This window comes from Ascoidea rubescens (assembly GCF_001661345.1).
Source record: "Ascoidea rubescens DSM 1968 unplaced genomic scaffold ASCRUscaffold_12, whole genome shotgun sequence".
In the NCBI taxonomy this organism is placed as follows: Eukaryota; Fungi; Ascomycota; class Saccharomycetes; order Ascoideales; family Ascoideaceae; genus Ascoidea; species Ascoidea rubescens.
Window position 1 is genome coordinate 229,667 of NW_017962924.1, and position 12,106 is coordinate 241,772.

Genomic DNA, 12,106 nt, shown 5'->3' on the forward strand with positions numbered 1-12,106 from the left:
TTATTATTATTATTATTATTATTATTATTATTATTATTATTATTATTATTATTATTATTATTATTATTATTATTATTATTATTATTATTATTATTGTTATTATTATTATTATTGTTGTTGCCATTGTTATTATTGTCTTTATAAGAGTTATTATTTCGATCAAAATTTGAAAAGTATGAATTATGATTTTGAAATTTTAACTCCTCATCAGTATATATTGATTTTTTACCATTTAAAATCCATTTATGGGTAAGAATTTGATTTATAGTATATCTTTTTAATGGGTTAACGTTTAATAAATTTTTAATCAAATCCTTTGCGTCATCGCCAATTTCATCCCACCAAGGTTTTAGAAATTCAAAATCACCTTTCAATGTCTTTTTTTCTAATATATTTTTATCTTTCCCTGGGTCACCAGTTGCTTTTGAATAAAACGGGGGAAAACCACATAATAGTATATACAAAACACAACCAATACTCCAAATATCTACAGCTTTAGAATAAGAGCCATCTTTAATTATCTCTGGAGCAGAATAACCTAATGTTCCACAGGGAGTTTTTGGGTTTGAATCGGTTGTCAAAATCTTCGATAAGCCAAAATCGGCTAGTTTGATTTCACCAATAGTAGCTGCACCAACAGAGTCGATAAAGTAACCTTCATCTTTTTTTTCGTTTGTATCTGATTTTCTTTTTGATGCTAAAAAATCTTTTTCAGATCTTGGTTTGTATATTATTGGGGTATAAAGGATATTTTCTGGTTTAATGTCTCGATGAACGATCCCAACTTCGTCATGTAAGTATTTCACAGCTTTAACCAATTGAATGATTATATGTCTTGATAAATCCTCGGAAAAATAAGTATAATGAACAATTTGATTAAAAATTTCACCACCTTTACAGTATTCTAAAATTAAGAAGAAGTTTTCGTTTGATTTAATGTGATTGTATAGTTTAATGATATTTTTGTGATTTAATTTTTTCATTATGATGATTTCTTGATTAATTGAATTAATTTGGGAGTCATTTAAATTTTTGTAGTTGATAATTTTGATTGCGACTATTATGTTTAGTTTCAAATCATAAGCTTTAAAGACTTTGGAAAAAGCACCCTCTCCAATTTTTTTAATTAGTTTATATCTTGGGTATAATTGGGGATGGTTCGGTAAATTGTCGTTTAATTTATGATTGGCAGCTAATCTTTGATTTAATTTTCTTAGTCTTTCTGATATTGTTGATTTGTTTGAATTTGCAGAATTTATTGAGCCATTATCATTATTACTATTGTTATTTTTGTTTGTGCTTTTATAGGTTTCAGACATTAGATCGGAATCAGCATCATCTATGTAATCAGAAGGATGTAGGGAAAATGAGGAGGAGGACTGGTCAGTAGATGTATTTTGCAGAGAACTAGAGGAGATGTTATTATTTGTAAGTTTGTTTTCGGTGGATTTATTATTGTTGTTATTATCTTTATCTTTGTTTTTATTATTATTATTATTATTATCTTTATCTTGATTGTTTGTATTGGAGGGTTGAGCTGGTTTTGATGTGAATTTAATGAATTTTTTGAACGTTTCAAACACCATTATTTTTTTATAAATCAATGAAAAATACTATAAAAAGTTGTTAGTGTGTCAATAATATAAGATTTCTTCAAATTATTGACAGTCTTTTCACAAAAACAAAAATAAAAATATTTTATGTACATACAATAGGTTAGATACTTCAATATTTCAATATTTCAATAATTCAATAATTCAGTGTGAAATTAGGAAGGTTTATTTTATATTCAAAGTAAATATATTATGGTGTATTGTGGTATATTATAATATAATGGTATTAATTTGAAGTTTTTAGCTTTTATTTATATCAATAAATTATAGTTTATGAATGAATGTTTTAGAATTAAATTTATCAATTAACATTATATGATAAATTAATATTTGATAAACAACAAAATAAAATTGTAAACAAGAACAATAAAAGGGAAAAACAACGAGATTTGTGATTTTGGACAAATTGAATACTCTGATTCTGGAATATTCTGATTTTTTGCTAATAAATAACTCGTAGTGAAATTATAAATAAGAAAGTATGCCGGTTAGGCTAATAAATTCTGTTAAATAGGATGATATGATAAGTAGTGACTGGAGAAATCCAAGAAAAAAGGAAGTGAATCAAATAAATAATAAAGTGGTTAACAAGAGATGTTTCAATGAGAATTAACAAATTATTTAACAACGATCGTTATTAACTGATGATATGTGGATCAATGAGGTTAGATTTGAGTTAAATCTTAAAACCATAGAAAGTATAGGGAAAACAGCACCAGTGAGAAGAGGATCTGGAACCAGTTTGGGGACTATCAAGAATAGCCAAAGCTAATACAGTCAATGAAATTAACAGAATTGTGAGCAGATAGGTGAAATTTCAGCAATGGGTTGAGAACTCTCTTGTGGTTACTTGTTTGGAAGGAAGGAAACACAGCGCTCGTCAGCTGGAGACAGAGACAGAACAGTATAAGCAGAGGCAGCAGAGGCAGCAAAGGTAGGAGAAACAGCAGGGGTAGCAGCAGCAGAGGCAGAGATGCTGAAGAGGAATTGCTGTGGCAATGTTTTCGTGCAGCAGCAGCAGCTAAAAGAATAGTTCCTGGAGCTTCGCCAGCTAAAGGAATAACTCCAGCTGCTTCAGGAGTCAGGTCGGGTCACATTTTTCCGCCCGCTCCCACCCTGGCGGAGCATGTGTACAGCAGTGGTTTGATGCATTTCCGCAGTTATGCATGCAATACGCAACAAACTGCAGTTCTGTGCGCAACAAGTGACGTAGATCCTTCTGCACTGTGGTGAGCGCTGGTGCAGGGAGATGAGGACCCTCAACACTGGCTGTTCCGTCGCTGACGTGCCGCACATGGCTTACCTAAGCAGCATCGCTCATAACAAAACGACAAGCTACTCAAATCATGTAATCCCATTTTAATCCCTATACAGTCCTAGATATACATGTACATAGAAATTTCAATACTCTTGTTATTCTGTGTACTCTTTCCTTTTAAGCCAAACTCTTACTTTCTAACTAAGTGCTTTTGTCTTCTTGTGATACACTCTCGTTGTTTCTGTGCTTTGCCTACATTTATAGTATAAAATGGTTGAAAGAGGTCCTGATCAGTGGCTTGAAGAGGTTAAGAAATGTCAATCTCTACCTGAAAATGATATGAAGCGTTTGTGTGAATTGGTTAAAGAAATACTAATCGAAGAATCTAACATTCAACCTGTCAGGTCTCCCGTAACCGTTTGTGGTGATATCCATGGCCAGTTCCACGACCTCTTGGAATTGTTCAAAATATCCGGTGGCTTTCCTGATAATGTCAACTATATATTCAGTGGTGACTACGTTGACAGAGGCTATTTCTCTCTAGAAACTTTCACTTTGCTAATGTGCTTGAAAGTCAAATATCCAAACAGAATAACTCTAGTCAGAGGGAATCACGAATCAAGACAAATCACTCAAGTTTATGGCTTTTATGAAGAATGCTTAACTAAATACGGCTCCTCCACTGTTTGGAAATATTGCTGTCAAGTATTCGATTTCCTAACTCTAGCTGCAATCATTGATGGTCGAATTCTTTGCATCCATGGTGGTTTATCTCCTGAAATTAGAATGTTAGACCAAATTAGAATCATCTCAAGAGCTCAAGAAGTTCCTCATGAAGGTGGTTTTTGTGACCTATTATGGTCAGACCCTGACGATTCAATGGATAACTGGGCTTTATCTCCAAGAGGTGCTGGTTATTTATTTGGCTCAAAAATCTCAAAAGAATTTTCTCACATCAACAACCTAAAATTAATAGCAAGAGCTCATCAATTAGTCATGGAAGGTTTTAAATACCACTTTAAAGATAAAAGCGTTGTAACTGTTTGGTCTGCTCCAAATTATTGTTATAGATGTGGTAATGTTGCAAGTGTAATGAAAGTAGATGAAAATTTAAATCCTGATTTTAAAATATTTAGTGCTGTGCCTGATGATACTGAAAGGATGGCTCCACAAAAAAATAATAGAAGTGATTATTTCCTATAATTTTCTATAATCACCCTTCATTCTTCTATATATTATTACTATTACTATTATTACTAACTACATTTACATCTACAATCACAATTTCAACTTATAAATTATTATTCTATTTGTCATTATAATTATAAGCATTATGATCATGATTATCTTTTCACTATCATTATCTTGTTTTCTTGTGAAATATCTATTTTTCTTGATTTTTTCTTGATTTTTTTTTTATTTTTTTTCATATTTATTGTTAAATATCAATGGTGCTTAAGCTTTTCTTCTTTTTTTTTTTCTTTTTTCGATTCATTTATTTACTTATCTGTTTTACTTCGTTTTTCCCTTTTTACTTTGTTTTTTAAAATCTTCCTTATCATGATTGATTTTTAATATTACGATAAATTTTTAATGAACATTTTATTCAATAACACTAAATATTAAATATCAAATACTACATATTAAATAGATATAAAATACTTTGGAATAAATAAATAAGCAACTAATTAGGAAATTAAGCAATTAAGCAATTAATTTAATTTAATTTAATTTAATTTGTTTTCTTCTCTTTTAACAAATCATTTATGCATGATCTTTTCATCTCTAACTTCTCTTTTTTTAACAAGCTCAAGAAATTCATAAAAATACCCTTGATATTGTTTAGGTAATTTCACAACTACGTTTTTCTCAACAACTTGAAAAAAGTTTAAAACAAAACTTTTAGTTTCATTCGAAAATAAAATTCTTAACCAATAAAATGTGATAAAAGCAACAAATGCAAACCCAGATACTCCTCTCATTAATAACGTATCAATAAATAATACAAATATTAACAACAACTCATTATACGAAATAGCTAATGTTAAATTCAAAAGATAATTTTGAGGAATCTTCTCCAAATAATTAAATTCCCTTGTCAATTGTAAAAATGATATAATTAAATAAGGGAAAATCTTAAAAATAGATGATCTTGATAAAAACCAAATTAACGCTAAAAGCAAATATTGGAAATTTTCTGTTGATAACAATGCAAAATTAGTTGGCAACTTTCTACCAAATTTTCTAGAAACTGTTAAACTTAATGCCAAAAGAGATCCAAAAATTGATAATCTATAAGAAAATCTGACTAAATAATAAAATTTAGTTCTAAGAATAATATTTGATAGCCTTGAAAGAAAATATATTAAACCAAAAGATAAGGAAAGACAGTGACCAGTTAACCAAATTAATTTATCATAGTTCTTAGGTTTGGGTGGTATTTTACGAATAACTTTCTTAGTTTTTTTACTTATTTTGCTTGGATTTTGAACAGAGTTATTTAAATTAAGATTACTATTATCTGGCACAGTAGATACTTGTGATCTTTGAGATTTTTGTTCATTAATAGGAAGTTGAGTTGCAGATTGTGCGGGAGTTGGAGTCTCACTAATCAACTTATTATTTGCTTGGAGATTATTGTTTACTTGGAGATTATTTGCTTGGAGATTATTGTTTACTTGGAGATTATCTACTCGGAGATTATTATTTAGTTGATTTGAATTTTGTAAGATTGTGCCCTCAACTACTTTGCTGGTCAGTTGAGTTGTTGGATTTCCAGTATTAATGGTGCCAGGTTGGCCATTGGGCTGAAGAGTTTGCTCTTCATTGAAAATTGGAGGTAAAGGAGCCTTGATATCAGGAGGAGGAGTATTTGACATCTTGAGATACCGGATAATTGAACTTATTGAGTATTAAGAAAAACCACCAAACGAACTGCTACTTCTTGTAATATTAACTGTTCTCTCAAACACCAATTGATAAAAAGCAAGGGAATAGCAACCAAGAGGTTCGTTGTTTATGATGGCTGAATTGAAATTTGGTGATTAGCTTCTCATTTCAGTTGCGAATCACCGGATTTCTGCCGCGGAATCACACGGCTGATCAGGAATCTCACACGGAATTGCAAACGGTTTCATAATTCCATTACGGATAACGGATGGAACCGGATTAGGAATTTCCGTCTGGATCTCTGTTTGATGCTGGTTACTTTTCAAAGCTGGAGATGGAGCATGAGATGTTTATGGTGCCAGAAAAAAAAGGCAGCACAGGCGAAGAAGCAGCAAACAAAGCAGAACATGGATGCAGAGATACCATTGAGTCATGGGGCTTATAGTGACACACAGGATGAGATACTAGAACAATACAGAAAGCTATTGCGTAACCTAACCAAAGTATGTGTCAATCTTCCACCAATTGATCTCCAATCTCAGGTTTTTGTTGTAGAATATTTCACTAACCCATTGAGCTAGATTGACGATATATTAAGGTCTATTGAAGAAAAAAATATTCCTGCTTTAACAGAAAATTTGAATCTGTTGGATAAAAAAATTGCCTTTGTTTACATGATGTTTAAAACTTCAATTTTTGCATTTCTTATAAACGAACAACAAATTGGAACTTCAATTAAATCCTACATTCCTCCAATTGTGGATAATGATTTAATTCACCATTCTATTTCACATCCAGCAGATCAAAATAAAATCCGGGCTCAACCTCCACCTGAAAACAAAAATCAGAATATTCATGAATATGATAAACCAATCGATGATTATACTAATTCTCTGAAATTAGATGGGCCAGAGTTCGAGTCAACAAGAGATTTCAGAATGTAACCGGTCTTTTTTTGTTCTAGTGATTCATTAAACTATATTTTATACTTACTGGAATCTTTTGACCGCCTCCTATAAAATTGGTCCACCAACCAACAAAAAAGTGAAAAAAAATATAGAGAAAAAAACCTATAAACAGCAAGAATTGGAAATTTTGTAGATCGAAGACCAGATACATGATGCATAACCAATTGTTTTAATCAATCAGTTACAAGTTAAATCTTTTTTTTAAATATCTTCATTTTTTGATGATGACTCTTTAGCTAATTTAATCAAAACATCCAATTCGCCACTTTTTTCACACATTTGATAAAAAATTGTATTTTTATCAGAAATCAACTTGAAAGGCTCATCATATTCTACAACTTTACCTGCATCCATAACTAATATTTTGTCATAATCGATAATTGATCTTAATCTATGGGCAATTGTCAAAATTGTGCTATTTTTAAATTCATTTCTAATGGTTTGTTGAATCTTATGATCTGATTTATAATCAATTGATGCTGTCGCTTCGTCTAAAAGCATAATCTTGGGAGTTCTCAATATTGACCTTGCTAAACACACCAATTGCCTTTGACCCTGGGATAAATTTTTTCCTCCCTCTTCAATCTTATTATCTAAATTTAAAAACTTATTTTTATTTTCTTCAATTTCAGTTTCTTCAGCATTATTTGGTGTCCTACTTATTAATTCATCATTTTCAATTGTTCCATTGCTTTCTAGTTCCTCTCTACTTAATAAATTGACTCTTATTAATGCTTCAAACATTTCTGCGTCCGAATATTGTTCAAATGGGTCAAGATTACTTTTAATTGTACCACTAAACAATGTAGGATCCTGAGGGATGATTGTAATTGCTTTTCTTAATGTATTCAACCCAATTTTTGTAATTTCATACCCATCAATGGTTATTGTCCCAGTATCGGGATCTAAAAATCTAAACAATGCAGTGATAATAGTTGATTTACCTGCCCCTGTCCTCCCAACGATGCCAATTTTAGCATTTGGTTCAACGTCAAATGTTACATTTTTAATAACTTTTGGCAAGTCTGGTGCATATCTTAATGATAGATTACTGATCTCAATTTTACCTGTTTCGGGCCAAGTTTTTGGTGGCTCAAACTCTTGAGACAATTGTGGTTCTGGTTCTTCTTCAACTTCCATATACTCCTTTAATCTTTCAACTGAGTTCATTATCATTTCTAACATTGCATATAATCTAACAAGCCAAAGTGCTGCGTCGGCAAATGAAATTGCATATGATAATGAGATACCAGCCAACCCAGCATCAAGCGAGTCCATATAATATAAAACAAATGATCCAGAGAACAATGTAACAAGTGCTCCTAGAAAATCAATCCTAAAACACAACCATCTGTTGGCAACCCATAAATAAAAAAATGGTGTATTATTTTCATCAATATATTCTAAATTTTTTTTCATAAATTTATGTTCAACACCATAAGCCCTAATTGTTGTGACACCAACTAAAGTTTCAGTAAAATTTTGATGAATTGGACTTTTAGTAATCGATTCATATCTTTTTAATTCTCTAGATAGACTAAGATAAAAATATCCAATAGCATAAAACATCAATGAAATAAAAACTGCAAAAAGAAAAAATAATGGAGTGATGGTTATAATTAAAAATAATGTGGAAACAGTTATAATAATACAAACGAATGTGCCTTGAAAATATTCTGTAATTTCTTGATCAACTGATTCAATATCTTTGGAAAATCTGTTCATAATACGACCAATAGGAGTAGTGTCAAAAAATCTCAACTTTGCTCTCATTATTCTCTCCAAAACATTTTTAAATATGATATTTGAAGCTCTTAATCCGGAAAAGAAAAGAAACAGGTTACGAATAGAACAAACTAACCCGAATCCAAGACCAATCAATCCATAAATTGAAATATAGAAAATTGCATCATGACCTGGCTCAATACGAAGACTTTGGGCAAAATTCTTGGTGCCGTAAATAATAGCAGACGATTTATCCTTGATGTGATTAACTTTTTCAAAAATATTTGGACTAATAACAAAAGAATGAAAAGAACTGTATGGAAATTCCGCTTCATTGTTCAACGACCATTTACGCAACCACCATGACTGACTTATAAAAACAACTTGCGAAAAGATAAATAAAGAAAAAACAAAACCCCAAGCATACCAAGGTCCAAATGTATTCATGTAAAATTTGTAAACTTGAATGCTGACTGTACCTGTACTTTTTGTTTCTTCTTGTACCAATTTTCCTTTAGTTTTATTTACTGCTTTAGTTAATTCAATTCCTTCTTCCTCTTCCTGTTCTTTTACTTTTGCCTTTAATAATTCTTTATCAAATTTCTTGATATTTCTATTGGAAAGTTGATTTTCAGATCTGCTGGCACTTGAGTTTAATTGCTTTATATCAACATTAGATGCATTACGAGAGTTCATAATAGAAGATTTTATCAAATCATCCTCACCTAAAAACCCATCAAATAGTAATTTTTCAGGAGAACCCTGAGCTCTTACTCTTCCATTCTCCATAACAATAACATGTTCAGCATCCTTGACAGTTAAGGCAACATTATGAGACACCAAAATGCATGTTCTGTTTTTCATCAATGGGCCTGTTATACAATTATCATATATCCACAAAGCAGTGTTGGAATCAACTGCACTTAAACAATCGTCTAAAAGAATGTTTTTGGACGACGAATATAGTGCTCTGGCCAATGAAACCCTTTGTTTTTGACCACCAGAAAGAACGACACCCTTTTCTCCAATTTCAGTTTGATCCCCAGCTTCAAAAATTTCTAGATCACGTTTAAGTCCACAAGATTCAATGACATCTTTATATCTCTTTTGATTAAACTCTGAATCAAAAAGAATATTGTCTCTTATTGTTCCGTTTAATAACCACGCCGATTGAGAACAATAGGCCACATTATCTGCAAGACCAGTATTCGGCTCGATTTGAATTTCGTTTCTTGGAAGAACACCAGGTAAGAAGACTTTCCCACTAATTAAATTCATTTCTCCTAACAATGCTAATAATGTTGATGTTTTACCAGCACCAGTGGGTCCTATTATCACGTTCAACTTACCTTCGACAAATGAGATATCTAGATCTCTTAGTTTGAAATCATTATTGTCATCCAGGTCTTCTTCACCATTCCAGGAAAAAGTGGCATTTTGAAAGCCAATTAAGGGCGAATTGGCATCTCTTTCGCAAATTAATTGTTCGTATTTAGTTGTTTCTGGTTCAGAAAAAAAATCTTGAATACGATCCAAAGAAGCTTTTGAACGCATGACAGAAGATAACATGTAGGAAATATCATCAATTGGCAATCTAAGTAAGTTGAAAAAAGATAAAGCTGTAAAAGCAACTGGAGAAGTCAAAACATTTCCGTCGATCAAAGTATAGCAAGCAAAACTGATCAATGTGACAATAGTTGGAGCTATGTGGCCTAATATTGAAGAAAACATTTGCAAAATATATTGTCTTTTAAGTTTTTTCAATTCCGTCATTCTGATGTCCATAATTGATTCAATGAATTTTTGTTCCCAAGCAAAAAATTTGATAATTCTGATATTTTGAAAACATTCATTTAATTTTCCAACTCTTTTATCCGAAACTAGCATCATGTTCTTTTGAAGGTCACCAATTTTTTTAGAAAGTAAATAATTGATTGGTAATAAAAATAACAAGAAAGTGGAACCGACTAAAGAAGACCAACCAAGAAGGTCATATAGTAGATATATTGCAAAAACAACCATAACAACGCCACTAACAAAATAGAATAGGTAACCACAAAGCTCAGATACTTGAAAAGCATCAACAGCCATTAAATTAATAATCCCACCTAATTCTTTTTCTTTTTTTTTCTCATTGTCAACTTGTTCGCCATTTTCTTCAGCGTTTTGTGTTTGTTTGGAAACCTTTGAAGATTTATTGGATTTGGAATCATCATTTGGAATAGACTTTTCAACAGAAAGTTTTCTTCTAAGAGCTTTTGAATAGACTTGGCCGATGATAATTGATCTCATTCGAGTACAAACTCTTCTACCAATGAATAAAGATACACCAAATAGTAAAGAGTTTAAAACTCTAACACCAAACATAAGGAAAACAGAAAACCAGGCAAGGTTTAAAGGAATATAATTTGAATCATCGATGAATTCTAAAATCACTTTTAATAAGATACTAGGAACAAACATACCAAAAGCATAAAATGTTATATAGAAAGCTTGAAATGCAAAATCCCAACCGAAATAACTCATTAGTTTCCAAGCAAAAGATAATCTTGATTTGAATTTTTCGAAATGCTCATATCTTCTTAAAGTGATGTAAGAAAAATCGTCATTTCTTAGCGCCCAAATCTGATCTAATTTCAAGTCTTTATTTTTTGAAGCAATTGAAATCATTGGGTTTAACCATGAATAGGTTATTAAAGAGAATAAAGAAGTAATTCTTTCTGGGGTTGGAGTGTAATTTTTTTGGTTTTTTGGATTATAAAGATAGTTTGAAACGTTATTACCGATTTTATCTGTCCAAAAAAACGCAGATAGACAAAAATTAATGGGAAATTGAGAGCAATAATAATATCTTTGAGGATTTTTCAAAGTATTATGTATTAAAACTGACCTAAAATTTAGACTGGTAGGAACCAATAGAACAGTGTGAATTGTTATTAGTAAAGCCCATGAATTGATTTTAGCTAAAAAAGAGGTGTTATTTTTTTTAGATATTATCAAAGAATAAAATCTTAAAGAGGATAAGAAAAGAGAAATAAGCCAAACAAGGAAAGTTTCAAGTGAAGATATATTTTTTTTGTATGAGTATATGTTTGTGATAAAACCAATCAATATAAGAAAATATTCCAAGAAGACTTTAAAATTTTCAATGAAATTTCTATGAATTTCAATATATTCTCCATGGGGAGCGCCATCATCGTTAGTAAAAGATAGAAATTTGATGTCAAAATGTTTTCTTTTGATCAAATCAGCAGAAAGACGATTGGAATTGATTGCACCGTAATTTGAAGAAGTCGATTTAATTGACGAGGATGAGAAGGAGGAAGACGACGATACTAAGAGAGGATGTCCATGGTGGTTATCAGCATCTACTTTATCGCTTTTGGAGTTTGAGCTTAACTTGGGATTGAAGAAATTTTGTTTCTCAGTAAAGGACTCGTTATGAAAAAAACTATATAAAAGGCAAGATATGACAATGATTATAATTGAGGAGGAAATGGAAATATCAAGATAATATTTCCTTGCACAAGAGGTAAAATCATCATGATACCATATCGCTGAACAATTTAGCGACAGGCTCGAATCCATTGTGAAGTTGATTTATAGTGTTGCCTGAGAAAAAAAGCTGTGGTGATTCGAGCAGCTGAGATTCA

At 31.2% G+C, this 12,106-nt stretch overlaps 6 protein-coding genes across 6 annotated transcripts in view; 2 read left to right on the plus strand and 4 right to left on the minus strand.

Moving 5' to 3' along the window:
• The window catches only part of ASCRUDRAFT_87468 (Pkinase-domain-containing protein), a gene marked incomplete at its 5' end in the record, with an annotated part of 3,905 nt that extends 2,319 nt beyond the window's left edge, over nt 1-1,586 (minus strand). Inside the window, one exon of the mRNA XM_020194955.1 lies at nt 230-1,586. Within this exon, the coding sequence (XP_020045687.1) occupies nt 230-1,586 (1,357 nt within the window). The remainder of the gene's footprint in view (nt 1-229) is intronic.
• A 1,054-nt stretch (nt 1,587-2,640) lies between these two features.
• Nucleotides 2,641-2,983, minus strand: ASCRUDRAFT_112144 (uncharacterized protein). Its single transcript, XM_020188766.1, has one exon. It carries the CDS (start codon nt 2,907-2,909, stop codon nt 2,688-2,690), a length of 222 nt encoding a protein of 73 aa, XP_020045688.1. The 5' UTR covers nt 2,910-2,983; the 3' UTR covers nt 2,641-2,687.
• Nucleotides 2,984-3,008: 25 nt separating this feature from the next.
• SIT4 (type 2A-related serine/threonine-protein phosphatase SIT4) lies at nt 3,009-4,181 on the plus strand. The gene has a single exon (XM_020193731.1). It carries the CDS (start codon nt 3,211-3,213, stop codon nt 4,072-4,074), a length of 864 nt encoding a protein of 287 aa, XP_020045689.1. The 5' UTR covers nt 3,009-3,210; the 3' UTR covers nt 4,075-4,181.
• A 471-nt stretch (nt 4,182-4,652) lies between these two features.
• ASCRUDRAFT_19445 (uncharacterized protein) lies at nt 4,653-5,342 on the minus strand (the record flags this gene model as incomplete). The annotated part of the gene is made up of 1 exon (XM_020189585.1): nt 4,653-5,342. A coding segment is annotated over one exon (690 nt), but the record flags the coding sequence as incomplete, so codon positions are not given.
• Nucleotides 5,343-6,125: 783 nt separating this feature from the next.
• ASCRUDRAFT_77128 (DASH complex subunit DAD3 family protein) lies at nt 6,126-6,993 on the plus strand. The gene is made up of 2 exons (XM_020193732.1): nt 6,126-6,263; nt 6,342-6,993. Exons 1-2 carry the CDS (start codon nt 6,168-6,170, stop codon nt 6,702-6,704), a joined length of 459 nt encoding a protein of 152 aa, XP_020045691.1. The 5' UTR covers nt 6,126-6,167; the 3' UTR covers nt 6,705-6,993.
• Nucleotides 6,930-12,041, minus strand: YBT1 (bile acid-transporting ATPase YBT1; the record flags this gene model as incomplete). Its single annotated transcript, XM_020195148.1, has 1 exon — nt 6,930-12,041. One exon carries the CDS (start codon nt 12,039-12,041, stop codon nt 6,930-6,932), a length of 5,112 nt encoding a protein of 1,703 aa, XP_020045692.1.
• Between the last annotated feature and the right edge of the window lie 65 nt (nt 12,042-12,106).